A 21,916-nucleotide genomic window follows, 5' to 3' on the forward strand; every position below is an offset into this window, starting at 1 on the left:
TGGCTTTGCAGGAGGCCAACGCTGCAACTCAGCTTGGCTAGACCCTACATGGCAGAACAAGGAACCAGGGTCATCAGCAATACGTGGTTATCAAGAATGCCCTGGGACCTTATAGTCATTGAGTGCTTGTTCAGATACTGGTGGTACAATCAGTGTTGCATTAGAGTGTTGGGCTAGACATGGAGAAATCTTGGTTCAAATCTCTTCTCACCATAACACTCACTTGATGGGACATTGGACCACGTATTCTGTTTCAGCCTAAGCTACCTCACAGGGTTGTTGTGCTGATAAAACAGAGGCTGGGATAACCACGAATGCTGCTCTAAACATCTTGGAGGAAGGGCAGAATAAAAATTCACTGCATGAATAATTAAACAATGAATAGTAATTATCATCATCCAGTCTCTGATTTGCCCCTTCTGGTCAAGGTGCTTGAAAGAATGATTGCAGAACAGCTCTCCATCTTCCCAGATGACTCATCTACTTGTCTTTTTAGCCTGGTTTCAAAACTGGCTGTGGATGGAAATGGCACTGGTGGCTTTCGTTGATCATCTCTGTTTGAATGCAAATAAGGGCTTTACCTCCTTGCAGCTCTTATTGGGTTTAATCTGCTGCCTTTGACACAGTGGACCAGGACATCTTGCTGAGACTCTTGGAGACAAAAATAGGTACCAGGAGATGTGCCTTGAATTGGCTTAAGTCTCTCCTTTATGACCAGACTCAGAGGGCTGCTGTTAGAGTGTGGTTTTTAATCAGTGTGGGACTTGTCCTGTGGGGGTCCATAAGGCTCAGTATTGTGGGCCCATGGTGTTTAATCTCTACGTATAAACATTAGGAGAAATCATTCATGTTTTGGGCATCATGGTTATCTTCTCTGTACCATTCCAATTTTAGTATACATGCTGTAAGTTACCTTATAGCATCAGGCATATAGTCACTGAAATTGCTCCTCTCAGTTGCAGTATCAATTTTGGGTCAAATTGAAGCATTCTTGCCTGATGCTCCACTTTAATGAAATGCATTCATGCTAAAATACCTCCCATTCTTCCTGCGATTTCTGCAGTTAGATAATTATGTTGCATAATATCACTACAGTATCAATTTGATCCACTTGCCATGTTAGATTAATATTATGGACCAATCCCAGTTTAAAAATTAGGACGAAATCTTTTTTATCAAAGGTTTGGACACATAGAGGAATTTTTACTTTTTACCAAGTGACAGGCTATGATAATGAGTTTTTGTTATTTTCTCAGCTGATGTACAGATATGAATGTTTAGCTTGGAGAAGAAAAGGTTGAGAGGGGACATGATTGCTCTCTTTAAGTGCCTGAAAAGTTGCTACTTGGAGGAGGGCAGGGAGTGTTTCCTGTTGGCATCAGAGGACAGGAGGACCCACAGTAATGGGTTTAACCCGGTGGTCCCCAACCCCCGGTCGGGAGACCGGTCCCAGTCCGTTGATCAGATGGTACCGGGCTGCGGCTCCTCCTCGTCCTCCTCCCTGGCTGCTGCCTCTGGGGCTGCCCTGCTGCTCTGCCGCCAGCTCACCTTTGGTGCTCTCCATGGCGTGGCACTTCACAGCTGTTGCTGGCAGCACCCCCCCCCCCCGGCGGGTGGTGGAAAGTCAGGGGCGCCATCGGGAAAGCAAGTGGAGCAGGGGCTCAGGCGGCAGTGGCGATGTCCCTCAGCAAAAGATTACCCCCCCCCCGGGCCTCAGTAAAATTGTCAAGCGTTGACCAGTCCCCGGTGATAAAAAGGTTGGGGACCACTGGGTTTAACCTATGTGTAGAACGGTACTGGCTAGATACGGAGGGGGGGATTTCACATTCAGATTTGTTCAGCGGTGGAATAGGTAGTGAGCTCCCCCTCACTGGCAGACTACAAGCAGAGGCTGTATAGATACTTATCATGGATGTTTCTGATCTTGGATTAAGCAGTGGGTTGGACTAGATGGTCTGTATGAACCCTTCCAAATCTGTGATTCTATGTCTTGTAAATGCCTGTGGAATGGCAATATTTACAAATGCAATATCTGGCAGTATCTAAATAGATCCTGCAGCACAAGTGTTTCAGAATCTCCCTTACTCTTGGAAACTCGCTGAATCAATGCAGAGAACAATTTGTTTATAAATATTGGATGTTGAGTAATAAAGTATGATATACAAAATCTCAGAAATGAATGGATTGCTGTAAGCAATAAGATATGGCCCCAAACTTCATACCTGCTGTTTCTATTAATCTCTAACTGTGACTTACTTAGCAAAACAGTTATGTTTTGGAGATCACCAGGACAACTTTTTAGTACAGGACTCTCTCGTATCTAATTGTTGGTGCTGTAACTTTCAAGACACAACTCTTACAGAAATGCTTTTGGACTGTCCAGTTATTTGGCCTTTTGGGGGGCAATTTGTATCAGAATATTCATTGACCTTCAAGGATATTTATGTATTTTTAAACTATTTGCCTGTCTCCTGTGGGCTTCTGTGCCCTTACTGTTTTTAAAATAGAGAGATAATAAAGAAATACCTAGGTCCATTCTGCACAACCGCCTATGTAGCCAAATGTAAGTGCTATTGTAAAGCGCTAGAATTAATAGTGACAGGTCTTGATAACACACACAGCCGTTCCTACTGCAAAAAGGGCTCTCCCACCAGCACTGTTTTCATTACCCACAAGTTTCCAGTCTCACCAGAATTGCAACAAAGGAGGAGATATTTTCCGTGCTTCTTCCCGCCCCCGGACATCAATCAAACAGAACAGCCAATGAAATGTTGTGTTCGTGCTCCTGAAGAGCCCCTTTCCCTTTAAAAACTGTTTTTTAAAAACCCGAAAACACCAGTAGCAACAAATATTTGTTCATTCGATGTTTCAAGACCTTTTTCGATGTCTCAAGACCTTTTTCACTGGCATAGGAGCTGGCGCTTAAACGTTTACACGCTCTTCAAGTTAAAAAAAAATCCCCCCATGGGTGCAATTTCTGGCCGAAATTACTGGCAGTGTCTAACAGGGGGCTATATTGTGCTTGGGAACTTTAAAGACAATTGCAGAAGGGAGCTTTGTTTTACTGTTAAGCACTTCTGAATTGCTTGTGGAGGGACTTCAGCCAGAGAAGCCTTGTTGCTTTCATCGGTTTAAGGGGGGGAAAAACGGTGATTGCGTCTCCGGAAGCTCAGGGGCGAGAGCTAGGGAGGGACATTCTTTCTACCGCTATTTTGAGAATGCCCATGTCTTTTTCGGATGTGTTGCAGGTTGTTATCAGGAGTGAAGTGGGTTTTTTTAGAGGGAATCCACTTTTGACGATTCCCCGAAAAGCACTACATCGAAGCACTTTTTGTGTAAGTGTTGCAGATTGTGTACGACGTCGTGCATAACGTTAAAAAAATAGCATTACACAACATTAATGCTGTGCGGAATGACACTTATAATGCAACAGTGGAGAGGCCTTGATTCGGAGATTCCAGCTGGTACAAAAGGCAGTTGATAGGATCCTCACAGGAACACCGTGGAGGGCCCACATCCAGTCTGTGCTGAGGCAGCTGCACTGGTTGCCAGTTGCTGTCCGGATCCAGTTCAAGGTTTTGGTTTTAACCTTTAAGGCCTTATGCAGGTTTGGAGCCACATACCTGGGGGGCCAACTATTGCCCTATGACCGCTTCAGGGCCTTATGCTCTGCAGGTAAGAATTTACTGGTCTTTCCTGGCCCCAAAAAAGCATGCCTGGCCTCAACCAGGGCCAGGGCCTTTTCAGTCCTGACCCCAACCTGGTGGAATGAATTCCTGGGTCAGCTGTGGGCCCTGAAGCCCTTCCAGCATTTCGCAGGGCCTGCAAAATGGAGATCTTCCACCAGGTCTATGGTTGATGCTAGGGCAGTGGGGTAAGATCAATGCCCCCCCCCGGTGTTAAGCTGCAACTTGATTACTTCATCTTTCCTGCCTCCTCACTGTAGGGGTGGGGGAGTAGGGGTATGGGTTGGGGATGGGGGAGGGGTTTCTCTGCCATGTTGTTGGGTTGTTGGTCTATTGTATTTGTATTTTTTGATCATTTTAATAGGGTTTAACTGTACATCTGTAACCCACCACGGGCCTGCTTGGGAGTGGCAGGTAATAAATTTAATAAATAATAATAATAACAACAACAACAACAGCAACACACACACACACACATACATACCCACCCTCTATAATTCAGTAGACAGAGGACTTAACAACCTTATTAACATTTGAATATCTGGCATATGGACAATTGCATATGGATTTATGAACATATTTTAAGATACTCAAAAACCTTTCATCAATTTGGGAGCTACAATTTAAAAAATAAAGGACTATTGTCTTGATTTGTTTTTATTGCATTGTCTTCTAACTGTAATCCAAAATTATTACAGTCGTTATTATATGTTTTGTGTTGTTTCTGTTTTGCTAAATTTTGTAATTGCCTTGAGTTTCTGCAAGAAAAGCAGACAATAAAAACAAACAGCATAGCACAATAGCCCATCATAATGCACATAATGCACGGAGACCGTCTTGCTGCACTGAAGCTACGAAAAATGCTGGAGAATTATTTTTGCTTGCTATTTTGAGACTGCCTATGTGTGTACATTTGTAGAGGAACATGAAGACAAGAAGGGGGGAAATGTGAGCTGGTTTGTGTAGCTTTGCTCTTCCCCCCACTTCCCCCAAATTTTATTTTATTAAAGCAATATCTGCTCTTCCATCCAAAAGGTACAGTACATTTATTAAATATATACAAAAACCCTTTGAACACAGCACAGGGAAAAAAAGCAAAGAAAGCAAGCAGCTATAAGGGTCACAGAAGATACTGTAGGAACTAACATTTGCACAACCACAGTCCAAACACTATTCACAGCTGATGCACACAAATGGGCAGGGAAAAGCAGGTTTCATGCTAACAAGTCAAACATGCTTAAAAATTATAAACTGTTCTTGTTGCAGTAGATGTCCTGAGACCTGTATACTGCCTAACCACCACCAAGTATGAAGGAAGGAAGGAAGGAAGGAAGGAAGGAAGGAAGAAAGAAAGAAAGAAAGAAAGAAAGAAAGAAAGAAAGAAAGAAAGAAAGAAAGAAAGAAAGAAAGAAAGAAAGAAAGAAAGAAAGAAAGAAAGAAAGAGGATGAAGCATGAGCCCTATGAATCAAACAGTAACTTATTTGTATAGTTTAGAGCATTTTTGAACCACTTTTCTCCAAAACCAGACTCCACGCAGGCTGCAATAATAATAGCAATATTCAATTAAAATCCATAAAAACAAACAGCCATATCTATTTAAAAATTAGGCCGCTATGTGAAAAATCCTCCTGAATAATTCCAGTTACCCAGTTAGCAGAATCTGAACAAAGTAGAAACCTTTATAACAATTTTTGGAAAGCTATTTTATAAAACAGGAACAGCCATTGAGTTCCATATCCCCTCTAGTCCTTAGCCCAGCATACATAACTGCCCCAGTCAGTCACTGAATACATCAGGAGGGAGAGCAGGAACAACCATAATGCTCTGACTCATGATCATCCAGTTGTCTGCAGGGGCAATTGCATGGAGAAAGTGGTTCCCTGTGCCTATGTCAAGGGTGACAGATATATAGTCCATGTATCAATCAATCCTTATTTTACAGTCATTCAGACCAAAATTCATATAGACTTATAAATGAATGCAGCTTACAATAAGGAAAAGTAGCACAGAACAGGAGGTTAAAAATCTGCCATCAGTAAAACAATATTGAAATTTTAAAACATTAAGTCCATTTTTAAAGTGAGCATTAAATAACTTAAACTACAATATTTAATTTGGATTAAACGGGTGCTTTCTGCTCTACATAAATATTAAACAGTTTCATAGCCGTAGCGCAAAATTTGGGTGTAAGGAGAGTTGTTTGCTTATTTTCATCTTGGAGCAGTATCTTGATCATGTCTTTAGGAGGGGATCTTGAATTATTGTACAATATTGGTTGAATCAAAGGCAATACAGGGATGACCATGAACTAACTGAAAGAAGCGATCATTGACAGAGACGAATGGAGAAAACTTTCCTATAGAATCGATGAGGGTCAGACAAGACTGAACGGGTAACATCATCATCATTGGTTGAATTAAAGTGCATCTAATAGCATTATAGACGGAGCAGTGCAATAAGACATGCTCACGTCTCTATCTAGTCACCAGCACAAGGGCACCGTCTTCGAGAAAAAGGTGTTTTCTTATAATGTCCCTCCATGTCATAAATGCAAAGGGCTCCAAGATTCTGAATGATCTTAGCTAACAAAGGAAGGGGCTCTGCTTAAGACTTCAAAAGGAGAGCTAGCTTGCTCTGAGACCCAATTCTAATCACTGTTGACAATACTGATCTAAGTGAATCACTGCTCAATAGGGTTGTTAGGTTTTCTCTAGCTGGCAACTGATCTGTTCGCCAACAGGGAAAAAATTAATTTAAAAAAATCACTGTCAGTGTAATGGCATGACATCACTTCTGGCAGGATACACCAAGGAAAACACTTTGATAGCGCTCTGGTGAAGACTACAAATAAATTAGAAGAACAACAGACAAAAATCATTGTCTTTCTTCAGTAGATTACTTTGCTTTCATTGAAACCTGTTCAGGATTCTTTGTGATCTTTTGGAAACATGGAAGTGACATCACATTGCTCTAGGTATCACTGTAAACTTTATAATTTTGCCATGTTTTTGTTTGTTTGTTTCCAATAGAGGTGTTCCATCATACCATTACACCAATGGCACCGCACCCCATGTCTCCTGCTAACTCCCACTGGGCTGTCAACCCCGCTACTCAAATGATGCACATGCCTCAATCATGTTAATGTAGCCAAGAATGCTATCTTAAAATTCCTGGTGTAAACTTAAAAGTTCAACTAACTTGTAGTTTCCAGGCAATTTGTAGTTTCCAGGCAATTTGCTTGATGACGTTCATTGTCAGACCTTCTGATTAAAGCACTTCTCTGGCAATCCCAACATATTGTTTGTCATGTAAATGACTAATGCTTTGTGTATGAAAATATCTCACAACAAGCTCTGCTTGTGAGTCTGCAGCAGAGGCTTTGTACTCATAGCTTTGTGTGCTTCCTACCTTCAGAAACTGATGGAGTCTCCCCAGGTCACAGCTGGTCCCAAAGTTAACTTGGTAGATGTGTTCAAGAAGGGTTACCAATAGCATGTGCTGGGAGTGTTCTACGGTACTAAGCCTTTCAGCAACTGAGAGAAACTCCCTGTGAACTTCGGAAGGGTTCAGTAACAGGACTGTTCTGGGGAAAGAAAAACAAGAAAGCAAAAAATGAACAGCCTGATTCAGAAATGGAGAGAGACTACTTGCTGCATGTCTGGCATGGGTCATCATGGACTGCTGGCATGACCTTTGGGCTACAATCAAAGCAAGCTTTCAATCATAGGAGGGGGAAAGTAGTTCAAAAATGGATGAGATTTAAAATGCCAGCAGATGGCACTGTCCTCCCATTTTGCTGAGGTGCTTGCTCAGATGGCTTGTGCTTTGAAAACAATATCAGTGCTAATACACTGGTCAAAATTTTGAGGCAGACAACTGGAGAGAAACACCAGCTACTCCCATCAGCCACTCCTCTACCTTCTCTCCCTGCTGCCCATAATTAATAGGCTATCATCAATGACTGGTCGAGATTTGGCAGAAAGGGGAAAGATTTCATGGGTCCAAACTCCCACACCCTTAATCCATTTAAATTCAGGCCTACTGGCCTGTGTTCCAGAGCTTATTTTGGAGCTGCATCATGGGCCTCCACAGGACCTTAGATCAGTGGTCCCCAACCCCCGGTCTGGGGACCGGTGCCGGTCCGTGGATCAGTCAGTACCGGTCCGTGGCTCCTCCTTGTCCTCCTCCCTGGCTGCTGCCTCAGGGGCTGCCCTGCCACTCTACTGCTGGCTTACCTTTGGTGCTCTCCAGAGGCCACCATGGCTGAGGCTCCCTCTCGGCGTGGCATTGCGCAGCTACTGCTGGCAGTGCCCCCCAGCAGGCAGCGGGAAGTCAGGGGCGCCGGCAGGAAAGCAAGTGAAGCAGGGGCTTAGGCAGTGGCAGCTACATCCCTTGGCAAAAGACTTCAACCCCGCTGGGCCTCAGTAAAATTGTCAAGCATTGACCGGTCCCCGGTGATAAAAAGGTTGGGGACCACTGTCTTAGATGCTTCCCTGAGCATGTGGATCTCCTTTCCTACCAAAGCTATACAGATCATGACCAGTAGGGGTCTGGTGATCTCCTGGAATTAAAACTGATCTCTAGACTAAAGAGATCAGTTTCCCTGAAGAAAATGTATGGCATCACACCCCACTGAGGCCCCTCTCCTAATTCCACCCTTTCCTAGAATCCATGCCATGATCTCCAGGAATTTCACAACCCAGAGTTGGCAACCCTAAAGGCAGAGCCTTTTCTGTGGTTTACCCATTTGAGATATGCCCTCCTCTAGAGATATACTCACCCTGTGCCTATTATAACAGCACTGAGACACTGAATTAAGACTTTTTATTCTCCCAAGCAATTAGTGACTGATTTGTGTCATGCCTCTTCCTGTTCAGTTTGGTGCTGATGGTCTCATATGCCCACTCTCTTTACTGTCCCCACCCCACCCCTTTTCTGATTATTAGTATTGAGTTGAATTTGTTTCATAATTTTATATTCAATTTCATCTGTAAATAGCCTTGGGATACTACGATTCTGCACAAGGAATTTACCCCCTGGATAGCCTCTTGTTGCTTGCGTGTGTTAAAGCTGTTTCCACATGAATCAGCAGCAACCCGGAGCTCTCAAGTGGCATGAGTTTTCGTGAGATCTGCTCCACAATGAGGGAAATCACCAAATCCCACTTTCCTTCATCTTGCTGCACTGCAATCCGGGGCATGAACAAGAGCAAGCATGAGTGGAGGGAGAAACATTCAGCAGTCTCTGTAGCATTTTGTCCACCCTCATTTCTGCCTTCCCCTCTCCATTTCTGGATTGAGAATTTTTAAAAAACGGTGCGGTCCATGTTGCTGCGGGACCACAAAGCTACATGCCCTCAATAATAATAAACTGTTCTCATTATGCTCATTAATTTTGGGATCGGGCACCCAAAACACATTTCTGTGCGTGCTTTCTGGTGGTGGAGTATTAATGGGAAAACAGGGAGGGGGCATGTGATGAAGCAGCCCTCTCCCTATAAATTTGGCATCTGTGCTCTATGTTTTAAATCTTTACTGTGAACACACAACCATCGGGGTCAAGTTACCATGGCTAGCCTATCACAAATGTACCCAAAAATAAAGAGAGACTATTATAAGAATCCCAAAAAGAGATCTAAGGGAATGTTTCATTGTTGTGTCATGGCAAGGCAGAAGTGTACTATTTTTAAAATATAAATATGTTGGTGTTGTAGTGTTTCCTCATAGTAATGTGGAGGTGCATTTAAAAAAAAATTAATTTCAGGGCTCAGGGGAAAGGAAATTTGAGTTCCCCAAACAACAGCTGTGAAGGGATTGGTGGTTTGCCTTGACCGACAAGCTGAGCAGCAGGGAGAGAACTTCAGGTTGTTTGAAGGCAAAAAGCCATGACGAAGCGGCGGGAAAATGCAGGAGGGGTCTCCCATCAGAAATCTTGCAAACGTGCGGATTCCAATCACGCTTTTGCAACCAGGAGGCAGAGTGCATTTTATGCCCCTGTATAGAATTGGTCTGTGACTTGACAAGCAAGGAAGATTTTTAAAATACATATATATACAATTAAGCTAAGTATGTTATTGCCCACTTATGCCATTCTTGGTTATAGGATGGCAAAACAGCAGCACTACTTACATTTCCTGCAGAGGAAGAAGGAAAAGAGGGTAAAGTTGAAACCTTCCTAAAATCAGCATCCTCTGGTCTGAAGAGCCTCCCCCCCCCCAACCAGTGTGCACAGGGGGACTTTACCTTTACTTTGCATCTGGACCAGTGGCCCTTTAAGTTCTAGGGTTGAGCCCCGGCACAAACAAACCCCCATGCAGCAAGGTCCATGGGGAAATTCAGGGAACATCCCATAATGTTCCATTCTAAAGGGAATTAATAGAAGGCAAGTACTGATGTGTGACACTTACATAATAGAACTCTCTGAGCTCTTTGCAGACAGACCGTGTTCTGCTCTCACCAGCCTTTGAAAGGAAATTCCTGTAAGAAAAAAAGAAATCTGTAGAGCCTTATGGAACTGGATGGTTATTTTAACCTACTTCTTGACTTGTGGTTCCAGAGTAGTTTGCCATAACATAACAATATATTTTTAAGTGGAGGGAAATCATAAAAAACAAGAAAAGAGTACACACAAAACCAAAAACTAAATAGCACACAAAGCAAAAAGTAAAAAAAAGGGCATCAGCCAGCCCTGAAGTCTAGGTACCTCTGCCCAACAAGTCACCTTTAAGTTAACCCAGGTGCTTTGTTGAAGAAATAGTTTCTACTGCCCTCTTAAAAACCAGGAGGGAAAATACCAGCCATTCATTATGGGGGGGGGGGAGGGCATTCCACAATTTTAGTACCACTACTACCACTATCATCAAAACACTCTCACACATTGCTGTCTGCACAAAGTTGAACTGTTGTAGCATGCAAACAAGGCTTCCTGCAGTCTTAGCAAGCGGACAGGAAGTGGTGACTGCTTTGCATATTATCCATCCATCATGTGTATAGTGTAGTCAAGGATTGTCTGTCAGCCAGGTGATATTTGGATGTGGTTCGCCATTGTCTGCCTCTGCATCAGGACCCCTAGTGTTCCTTGGAGGAACTCCACTCAAATCCTTGGAGTTCTCTCATCCAAATATTAGCTAGGGTCAGCCCTGTTTAGCTTCCAAGATCTAACAGAATTAGCTTTGGCTGGGTTATCCAGGTCAGGGCTCCTCTCTACAGAAAACTGAAGAGAGGAACTTTAGCCTGACCATAACAAAGTCTTCCCAACAGCAGGACCAAGGGTTAAGAAGGGTTCTCCTTTCCCTGGAGAACCACTGCTTGTCAGAGCAGATAATACCAAGCCAGGCAGACCAATGGTCTAAATTGATATAAGGCAGTTGTATATGTTCCACAACACTCCCAGGTAATTCTCTTGGAATCCCAGGCAATGTTTAAATAGAAAAGGTTTCCTATCAAGCCCTTTTAACCAACAAGATGCCCATGAACATTTAGAACTTTGCAGGAAATTATGTGGTTACAGAACTACCAGTAACCTTGTGTCTTGGAAGACCAGTTGGAAAAGGGGTTCTAGTCCCTTTGGAGTAGGCCCCAGATCATAACTGCCCTGGCCTCAATCAAAGGCCTGGCAGAAGAGCTCCATCTTGCTGGCTCTGCAGAACTGGGAAAGCTCCGACAGGACCCTCAACTCTCCTGGGAGCTCAGGTTGGGGCAACTCTCAGGTCGGGGCAAGGACTGAAAAGACCCTGGGGTCTGGGTCAAGACCAGACATACTTCCTGCGGGCCAGAAATAACCAACTAGTTCACACCTGCCAAGCAAAGAGCTCTGCAGAGGATGTAAGGAGGTAGGTGGTCCTACAGGTATGTGTTGCCCAAACCACGAATGGCCTTAAATGTCAGCACCAAAACCTTGATCCAGGCCACAACCGGTAACCAATGCAGCTGCCTCAGCACAGGCTGGATATGGGCCCTCCAAGAAGTTCCTGTGTGGACTCTAGCAGCTGTGTTCTGTTGCTAATGGAAGAAGGAGAAACCTGCTCCCTGCATTCCTCAGCAACCTGAGGAACACTTGCTGAGCCCAATTTTCCATCCTTTGCATTCTCAGGTATTTGATGGAGAAGTGAAACCAATGATTTCATGGGGGGAAATTTAACAATCTCTGGATAATGAGATAAGGACGGCTGAATTATCAGCATTCACTTTTGCTACAAAATAAAGTAACCAAACTTAAATTTGGCGTGTTGTTTTTTTTTCTGGGTTTAGGGACAGGTAGCAAAAACCAGAGTCAGCAACTTGCCTAGAAAATGAAAAAAAGCCATGCTATGTTTCTTCCCTAATTGCACAAATAGCCCCTGTTCCAAGATAGACATGAAATGAAACCTGTTACTGCTTCATCACAGTACTGGGGATCCTGGAATTTTTAGAGACCTTCTTCCTTTAATTGAGGCAACTGCTTAATGAGGAACAACAAAAGGATGTCTGCCAGCACAGCCTAATTAAGAAGCTGTCCTGACATAAAACAGAAGAGGTATTATGGTGAGTGGTGATCATCCATGGTAACCAAGCCCAAGCTCATTAAGAGGAGAATGCACAGTTCATAAGAAGATGGGACTGCACGTTCCAATGTATCCTATGGAAATTATCTGACACAGTTACTCATTCAAAGACCAAAGGTACCTTAAGGGATCTGAATGGGTTCTCTGTTGCTACTGAGTCATTTATCCCCTCAAGGGAAAGATGAGGATGGGAGAGCAAACGAGAGTAACCGCAACCAATTTGTCAGGCAAATGGACTTTACGCAAACAAATTTTCTACCCCTGGAATGGAAACTCATTAACTTACAAAAACAACTGAGTGTTGTGCCTCAGAGTGTCGGATCTCAACTCTCTAATGCAAACCTTGCCCCCGTTATGGAATCGCTAGATGGCCTGAGAAAACCAATGGCCTTCAGATCTGTTACAAGGAGTTCTACTGACACTGCATGGCAAATGCTTTGAACGTATAAAAAGCATCATATAAGTGCCAAGGACTTATAACCATTTAAATATTGTAGTATGAAAGTTGAAGCCATTAGAAAGATTCTCTCTGCCAGGATGCTGCATATTTAATGCATAAAAGATTCTAATCCACATCCTTGTAGTGTTTGTCCACCTGTGGTGGCACATAGGTGGCACATAGATTCAAACAGGCTGTGCATGAGCCATCTTTTACATGTTATGCCTAATGCCTAGGAAAGGTGACATAGGCAAGTTCTTTTGGGACAGCCTCCACCTGCATGCAATAATGTTTTAAACCAGCTGTCAAGACTGATGTCTAACAATTATAACCTTTCTGACAATATTCCTTGCATGTAGTGTGAACTTCGTGGCTGCTCATAAAATCCAGTAGATGTATCAGAATAGTTTTAGGTTTCTCTGTCATCTCTCACAAGGGAGAAAGGTTGGAAACATTTGTGGGCCAATTGTATGAGATCTGAGCTGAGATTCTGTACCTCTGTTGCAGATATTTAGCCTGACTGGGGCACCAAAAGATTGGTGCTGGGTGAATGACAAGAGCCGAATGATTGTTTGGAACAATGGGATAAATATGGCTGAACGGGATTCAATCTACATTGAGTTCTACTCTTAAAAGAAAACTTCTATAACATGATGTATAGGTGGGGGCCTTTCTGCACAAGGACCAATGTTGCCAATTGGTTTCATAAAGTGGAAACGCTATTTTAAATAGTGGAATCTCGGTGTTCCGCATACTTGCATTTGTAGTGGAATTCAGTAGCGTTTAATTCGTTCCCCACAGGTTTCCGGTCTTGCAAAAATCGCTAGAAAGGAAGTGATTTTTTCTGTGCTTGTTCCCGCCCCTGGCTGTCAATCAAACAAACAGCCAATGGGCGGTTGTTATCATGCTCCGGAAAAGCCCCTTTCCCTTTAAGCACAGGTTTAAAAAAAACACACACACGCGCGTTGCAACGAATATGCTTTGATTCTTCCTAACGTAGAGACCCATCTAGCTGGCGTTTGAGCTGGTGAGTCATCGTTACCACGCTCCCCCAAGTGAAAAAAAAATCCTCCCCCCCACACGGGCGCGTTTTTCGGCCGAAAATAAAGGGAACTTGCAAACAAGGGGCTGTGTTGTGCTTGGGGACTTAGGGGAGCTTTAAAGCACTTCTGTGGAGGGACTGTAGCCGGAGAAGCCTCACTGGGTGAATGAAGCCTCTCTGGTTCATTGCTTTCCCCGCTCGCTCCGAGGAAAAAAAAATGGTGATCGCTTTACTGGAAGATTGGAGGAGAGAGCCAGGGGGAGGGACTTTGTTGCAGCCGCTACATTGAGAATGCACACGTCTTTTTCGCAAGTGTTGCAGGTTGTTGGCAGGACTGTAGCGATTTTCTGAGGGTGAATCCACTTTTCTGGATTCACCAGAAATCGCTACAACAAAGCGATTTTAGCGCTAGTGTTGCAGGACTGTTGCAGATTGTGTGTGATGTCATGTGGAACAGCAAATTAGTAGCGTTTACCATTTGTAAGCCTTCTGCTACTTTGAACTCGTGCAGAATGGCCCTGGTATATGACTCCAGATAATTTGAGTACAATGTAAAAAAAATACTTCAAACAAATGCTGGAAATATGAATAATACAAAGGAACTTTTTATCATATGTGGTGGACTTATAACATGGCAAAGAAATTTTGGACACAAATACCTATACTAATACAGAAGATTTTGAAGGTTAATGTACAAATGAGACCAGAAGCTTTTATTTTGGGACTGATAGCTTGAAAATAGTCATGGAATTTTGTTTTTATATATGATAACAGCAGCAAGATTATTATAGGCTCAGAATGTGAAGCTGCAAGAATTCCTACAGTAGAAGACTGGCTGCTAAAGACTGGCTTGCAGTGATGGCTAAACTGATGTTTTAATTAGAGAAAAGGCAACTTCTTTTGTTAAGAACTGTACACTTCTTATTGAGTTCTTGCATGAAAAGGGGAAAATTGGTGTGATTACGTGGTTTTAAAGATGAAAGAAAATAATTTTGAAATAGTTTTAATGTTAATTCTGTTAATGAGTTTGAAATATCCGGTAACTGTTTATGTCTTAGCCACTTCAAAACTCATAAGCCTTCAGGGAGGGCAGCAAATAAATAAATAAATAAATACATAAATAAATAAATAAATACATACATACATACATACATACATACATACATACATACATACATACATACATACATACATACATACAATTTACTGTGATGAATCGACCTTATATATTTTTTGACTTTCATTCTTTTTGTGGTTTTTTTCTGTGCTTTTGTTTTTCTGTATTATAATATATAATAAAATGTGTATTTTCAAAAAAGAGCCAAATGACTTAGCTTACAGTTCAGAGTAGCTCCAGAACCATCTTAGAAGCTCAATTCAATGTTCTTTACTCAAAATTGGATTGGGGGAAGGGCTGTGTACGGTATTTGGATTCCACAGCAAAATCAACAGCAGGGCATAAACACCAACACAAAATATTTCCAATAAAAGACAATTAACTGGAGAGTCCACCTGTGACAGGAAACATGGCTTCCTACCTGGGGCCTTGAGTTCGTTGTCAATAAAGGTCAGCAGTTCCTGGCAGATACTGCAATATGGCACAGGCCAAGTGAGGAAATCAAGGTAGGTCTGCCTGGCTCTCCAAAGCAGGTCAGAATTGGAAGGGAAGTGTGAGGTCTGTCAAGAGAAAAGAAATGGCCTAAAAACTTCACACTTGGAAACATGGCAACCATTCACAACCAATTCCTCTGTCATGTTCTTTCAGATGTAGAGATTCATATGCTACAGCTATGTGTCAGCTGACACCACTGAGGCTAAATAAGATAAGCTATAGGATGACATTTTGTCAATCTTTTAAGTTGCTACTGGACTCTTGTTCTTTTCTACTGCTGTAGTACGACATGTCTGTTCTATGCAGCAGTTGCTGATTCTGCCTGGGATACAATTAGGTGCTCTGAAAGAAACCAGCAGTGAGGACTAGGCACAGAAAAATGGTACAAGTGAGTGGTTAGCAGCAAAGGGAGGCTATATATGCATAAGAGCTCCCCAAAGCTGAAGCCAGAATTGGATCCACATTATTCCCCCTCATGCACTTCCTCTGTGGCACTGGATAAACGAAATGTGTGACCCAGTGCCATTTGCATGCAGAATTTCCCTTCTCAGTTCACAGTTTGCTTGCAAGTTGCAGCCAGTGAATGGGTTGATGTTACACAACATTAAAAAGAATTAACCAAATGTCATTAGGGAGTTGTTGGGGCAGCATGTGGGCTGTAACAGATAATGATACCCTGAGCCTTACTGATCATAATGTTTTTAAAAGCTGGAGTGACACAAAGAAAGTGCCTGCCTAGGGGCTGAGTGACCCAAACGCAGCACCAGAACTTACATACAGGACAGTCGAACTGAAGAGCAAGGCCAGTGGAATGAACAGATCATAGTCACATTTTTCTTGGACCTGCAGGAAAGCAAAGAAGGGAAATGAGATTTGATAAGCAGACAGATGAGACCTAAGCAGAGTCTGCACTTTGTTTATTCCATTGTCAATCCTGTTGAATTCAGATCGATTTGAACTCGGGTTTTCCTCCCCCCCCCATTGAAACAGAAAAGTGTTCTGCACGTGGTTAGGGTAGTTCAGAAGGGGGGGCAAGCACAGCCTCTTTCGTTTCTTGAAGGGGGGGAGAGGATCGAAGAAGGCAGAGGAGGGAGAAAAAAATCCAAGACCAACAGAAGTTGAGAAAAATTAGGGACTTCTCCTTTAAGGCAAGCTTGTCACATGAGCAGCTTTGGCCAATCAGGGGTTCTCTACCACGGAGCAGAGCCCAGATTCAAAACAGCCTGCTTTCTCAATCCGAATCTTAAAATATTGAGGTTTAAAAGCACTCTAAGATATCGCACAATAAAGGTAGGGTGACTTCGGATCAATCCTGCTTGTTGCAGAAGGAAAATTTAAATCGCCCAAAATAAAAACGGAAATTGCGTTCTGTGTAGACAGCAGGGACCTGGGATTGGAATAAATTCTCCGTGCAGTTTACACCCTAGAAAGCCTGGGGATCCAGACATTCTAGAACAATGGTCCCCAACCCCTGGTCTGGAGACTGGGACCGGTCCGTGGATCAGTCATTACCGGGCCGCAGCTCCTCCTCATCCTCCCCCCCCGGCTGTTGCCTCGGGGGCTGCCCTGCCACTCTGCTGCCGGCTCACCTTTGGTGGTCTCCAGCAGCCACTTAGCGTGGCACTGCGCAGCTGCTGCTGGCAGCACCCCCCCGGCGGGCGGCAGGAAGTCAGGGGTACCAGCGGGAAAGCAAGTGGAGCAGGGGCTCAGGCAGCAGCAACATCCCTCAGCAAAAGACTACCCCCCCCCCCGGGCCTCAGTAAAATTGCCAAGCGTTGACCGGTCCCTGGTGATAAAAAGGTTGTTCTAGAAGATAAAAGGGATGGGGCTTATCATGGCAGCCATTCCTCGTTCACACTGTTTTGGCTCTACCACATGTGTATGGTGAATGGTATGAGGATTCTAATAGGGCAGAACCAGAAGAAAACAAAAGATACAGAGAAGGAAGGAGAGTAAGAGAAAAATAGTACTTGAATAGAAAATAGAAGAATGAGGAAAAAACAGGGTTGACTATATTTTGTTACAGCATTTGTTTGTGAGTTTGTGAGTTCTTGGGCATTCATTATTTTATAAAAGTGTTCTATAAAAGTACAGAAATATCCATATTAACTAAACCGTGATTCTGCCTCTTCCATACACATAAGATTTTTTAATGCCGGCTCTGCCCTTCACACATCTCTGCTGCTTTATACCTTCCCTGGAGAACATGGGTGCTTTGGAAGGCGGACTCTATGGCGTTATGCCCTATTCAAGACCCTCCTCTCCCCAACGTTGCCCCTTCTCAAGCTCCACCCCAAAAAAATCTCCAGGTATTTCCCAGCTCAGAGCTTGCAAATCTATCTTCATATGTTCTTAACGGGGTTATAGAGAGGCAAAAAAGATCCAGCTCATAAAATTAAATCAAATATGCAGAGCTCATGGTAAAATGCACACTGGATGATTTTGGGGAGAAAAGGGGGAAGCCCCTCACACAATTCCTCTTTATTAGCATTTGCATTTTAGTAAGAGAGCTATACACCATGATGCATGCACTAGAAGCAGTCTACCACTTGTCCTTTTAAGAGGAAGTTATTAGATCTTGCTTTAAACATTGGTGAGTAACAACCAGACTGATCAGCACAAAATCAGCCATGAGGGAAATTTAGCCTTAGACTTGGCAATTATTTTACAGTGTCTTAGTTCTCAGATGGGAGAGATCTTTTCATATCATATAAGTACAAGTGTGATTTTATCGCTCTTGCAAGACCCCACAAAGTTGTAACCCAAAATGGCTCTATAGCAGGTGGCCCCATTCTCTTCTTCCCCATTCTGAGCCACACTTCTATTTTTAGGACACAAAAGATCAGAATAGCCAGGGCAAATAGCAGGAAGTCATACTGCCTGACAGGAATTTTAAAAAGAAAAAATGTGGAGTCTATCTATTGCAGGAAGAACATGTATACTAATCCCCTTGTAGCAACCTGGCTGTGACCCCGTTTCAGACAGAAGCATGGCCAGCTTTCTTGCGTCACAAAGCTGGGATCTCCCTTCCTGACTCTCTTCACCCCCACAATGGTCAGCAGACAATGGAGGTGGTGGCCAGACCGGCTGAGCATCAGATGGGAGACAATTGCTCAATGGCAGGGAGGCTGTGCTCTAGTCAGGAAGTCGGAAGCCTCCCCTCGAATGTCAAGTCTGCTGCTGGCCCAGGTGCCACGAAGCCATTGTCTCCCTTCACAGCTCCACTCTCAAGCCTGCAGCTCCAACGCAACAGACCTGGAGATGACTGACTCTGAACTGCTTGAATGCTAAAAGCTCCTGCCCAGTATCAGCATTGTTAAGCAAGGAACAAACACTGGCCTAAGATATTTGGGGTCCTTGCCCCAGGGTGGGAGGAATCCAAAGGAGGCCACTTTCAACAGTCCAAATGCCACAATACCAATTGTAAACAGATAACTGACCATTCACTGCCCCTTTCGTGGTGCTCCAAATCTACTGCCAAGCCAGGGTATGCGTTCTAAAAGGCAAAGCCATCTCCTAACAGGAGCCTGCCCACACAGGGACAAGTTAGTTGGGTAGTGGCATTCAAAACTAAACCAGATCTGCTTCCATGTTGGATGCTAAGAATACTAAATGTAATATGGCTCAAACAAACCAATGTGTCTGAATATTCAGTTCTCTTTTTTTACAAGGTAATGAACCCCAAAAGGACCTGAAAATTGGTGATTTCCTTCATGACATGGTGGGCACCATTCAAGAGTGAAATCTACTTGATGTAATACCTGTCTTTCCATTGCATTGCTGTAAAGAACTAAAAGAAAGTTGAAACCAGAGCACTTTAAGGAGCAAAGATCCAAAAAAAACAAAGCTGAAAGTTAACAGGGGGCTTGCATTCAACTCACGGTACGATAAAGTCAGCCACTCTTCTCACACATATGGAAGACATTTCCATGCTCCTAAAGTCCTCTGATGTCAGGCTGGCTGAAAACTACCATCATACATGTACTCCATACTTCAACTCTCCCCCACCCCCAATTTACCTCTTCAGTCTTTTGCAGGATTTTCTCCAGAAGGATGAGGTAGTTCCCCGCATCACGACTAACCAGCTCCTGGAGGCTCCAGCAATTCAGACAAAGTCCAGCTAACAAAGAGAGCAAAAACACAGCCATCAAATAACACAGTTGTCCTAGGGGTTTAAAAGGGTTTATAGCCCTTACTGCTGAAGAGTCTCAAGTACCTTGGAAGACCATCAGAATTCCAACTGACCTCCCTGCCCAGACCCATCCAACAAATTGGCATAGCAAAAAAGAATAGATATTATTTTCCTCCTCTTCTTCTTCTTGGCAAAGATATGGCACCAGGAAAATAGCAGCACCTTTTTGTATTGCCTTTTAGAATTATTTTTAGAAATATATATTTATGACATTTTTAAACATGTAATGTCTGCAAATGTCTGGAAGTGACGTTGCATGGATCACCGTGGCCAAGTGTTCTGGGGACAGGTAGGGTGCTAGCAGCCTAGCCTGGTACAGATGGAAAACACCACTTGAACTACCATCATGACCTGTGCCTCCATAGATAAGGAGGCATCCAAGATCACCCCCAAATTCCTGGCAGTGAGTACAGCCGTATGCTGCACTTCGTCCTGGGGGAGACGTGCTTTCTGGTCCTGTTCTCATCTACCCAGCCACAGGACCTCCATCTTGGAGGGGTTGAGTTTCAGGCCATCTAGACACTGCTTCCAAACATCTGGCAAATGTTCCCAGGGGGGCTGTCCATCAGGAGATAGAGCTGGGTGTCATGCGCATACTGGTGACACCTCAGCCCAAAGCTCTGTACCAGCTGTGCCAGAGGACGCATATAGATGTTGAAGAGCATGGGGGAATCACTCCCTGCAGCACCCCACAGGGGAGCACAAAGAGGCGAGATCTCTTCCCCCTACTGCCACCCTCTGTGTCCTGCTCTGAAGGAAGGAGATCAGCCAGTGTAAGGCTGTCCCTCTAACCCCCATTCTGGCGAGGCAGTGGGCTAGCAACTCGTGGTCAACTTCTTCCTGTTTATACCTAGCTAATGGGAAAACCTCAGTCTTTGAGGGACAGTGGGTTCTGTCTGCCATGTTAATGAAACAAATAATTTCTGCTCATCTTCAGCATTTAATCACATGTCTCCGTAATCTCTTTGTGTGTGATTGCCCTGAAGTGTGTAGCGAGTTGTTTGCAGGATGAACCATCCTGCAGCCAAGCAACTAGTGTTGACATGATACAGCATGTGATTGTGCAGAGATGCTTTGCTTGAGGCCCCATCGTCCTTGGGTATGCTGCCAGTCTGTGGACATATTACCAGCTAGATGGCATGAGATTCAGACTCAGCATATGCCCCCTTTACATGTTCATTGCCGATTTAAATACCAGCCTCCTTCAGAAATGGTGTAAATATGGCTCATAGGCGGTGCCAAAACAGTTTCCTTGCCGTGGTTTTAGAAGTTGTTGATCGCAAGCTTTGAACTGCTTTTTATTTTAGAGAAGAATCGAGAATGGAAATGCTAACCATAGAAGCCAGCTCAAAGAGGCAGCACACACCAGAGCAGCAAGCAGGTCTTTGAAAGGAATGGAATGTGATTCTGAGAAAAACACCCTGAGCCATATCTGTGCAAAGTTGTTTGCAGCAATGTGGGCAGTTGTCACCAAACTGTAGGTGTGATACTGTAGTGTTTGTTGACTGCATCTAGGCAACAAACTTCCTCTGCAGCTGATTTAGTACCAGAGTATATACCCGAGGTGGGGATAAAAGAACCCCAAGGAGCAAATGCCAGCTGGCTCAGTGGTTCTGGGGTTGTACCTTCCATGTGGATCCTGCCTGTCTTTGGGCAGGACTACCATCAAGTAGTGCCATGAATCAGTACCCGGTAAGGCCTGCATGTGCTGCATCAGTGTGCCATTTAAAAAAGAAAGAAAAGATCATTCTACTACCACTTGGAAGTCGCCCAAGGAATTTAGAACAAAAAGGGAAAATTAAAATACTTTGCTGCAAGCTCACATTTGACCTGAATGGCAGGTTGCTCTCTTCTTTTTACCACTTCACTGGACAAGTTGTTTCCATCTGAAGAAGGCTGGGGATCAGTTCTATTCTATCATTTTCTACACGTGCCTTGTTAGGAGAGTATGAAAATTAAGGGTGTTTGTATGGTGTGCAAGAACTTTCATGTGCTCATGTGCAAAAATTCAGGACCAGCAGTTCCTGGTATAGGCAGCAAGGCTCCAATAACAACATGAATGGGGGAACATGCTGGAGAGTGAGCTTTTCCTGTTTTACTGGTGGTTTTGCTCCTGGTCACATATCTCCACCATCCCCTATAATAATTGCATAGCAGTGTTGCAAGACATGCAAGAAGTCTCTCAAATGCGTTCAAAGGCCACCATGCAAGGAACTTGCTCCTTAGTATGCAAAAAAAAACAACAACATTAGAAATAAGGGATACACAGAAAGGGTATGCACCCTTAAAGTTCTGAACTGAGCATATATATGAAAATCACTGGTTTTAGTTGAACAAATTTTGAGTCCAAGGTATGAGCATACTTCCTCAGATACGGTTTTGGTTGGTAGTGTGATTTCTGG

At 43.6% G+C, this 21,916-nt stretch overlaps 1 protein-coding gene across 3 annotated transcripts in view; it reads right to left on the reverse strand.

The window, feature by feature from the left end:
- The window catches only part of PIK3R5 (phosphoinositide-3-kinase regulatory subunit 5), an 87,712-nt gene that overhangs the window by 21,177 nt on the left and 44,619 nt on the right, over positions 1 to 21,916 (reverse strand). For all 3 annotated transcript variants that reach the window (XM_077327504.1, XM_077327505.1, XM_077327507.1), the window contains exons 3-7: positions 19,342 to 19,442; positions 16,097 to 16,165; positions 15,249 to 15,387; positions 10,094 to 10,163; positions 7,096 to 7,270 (exon numbers count right to left, since the gene is read on the reverse strand). In XM_077327504.1, the coding sequence (XP_077183619.1) occupies positions 7,096 to 7,270; positions 10,094 to 10,163; positions 15,249 to 15,387; positions 16,097 to 16,165; positions 19,342 to 19,442 (554 nt within the window). The remainder of the gene's footprint in view (positions 1 to 7,095; positions 7,271 to 10,093; positions 10,164 to 15,248; positions 15,388 to 16,096; positions 16,166 to 19,341; positions 19,443 to 21,916) is intronic.

This window comes from Paroedura picta, chromosome 3, assembly GCF_049243985.1.
Source record: "Paroedura picta isolate Pp20150507F chromosome 3, Ppicta_v3.0, whole genome shotgun sequence".
Classification (NCBI taxonomy): domain Eukaryota; kingdom Metazoa; phylum Chordata; class Lepidosauria; order Squamata; family Gekkonidae; genus Paroedura; species Paroedura picta.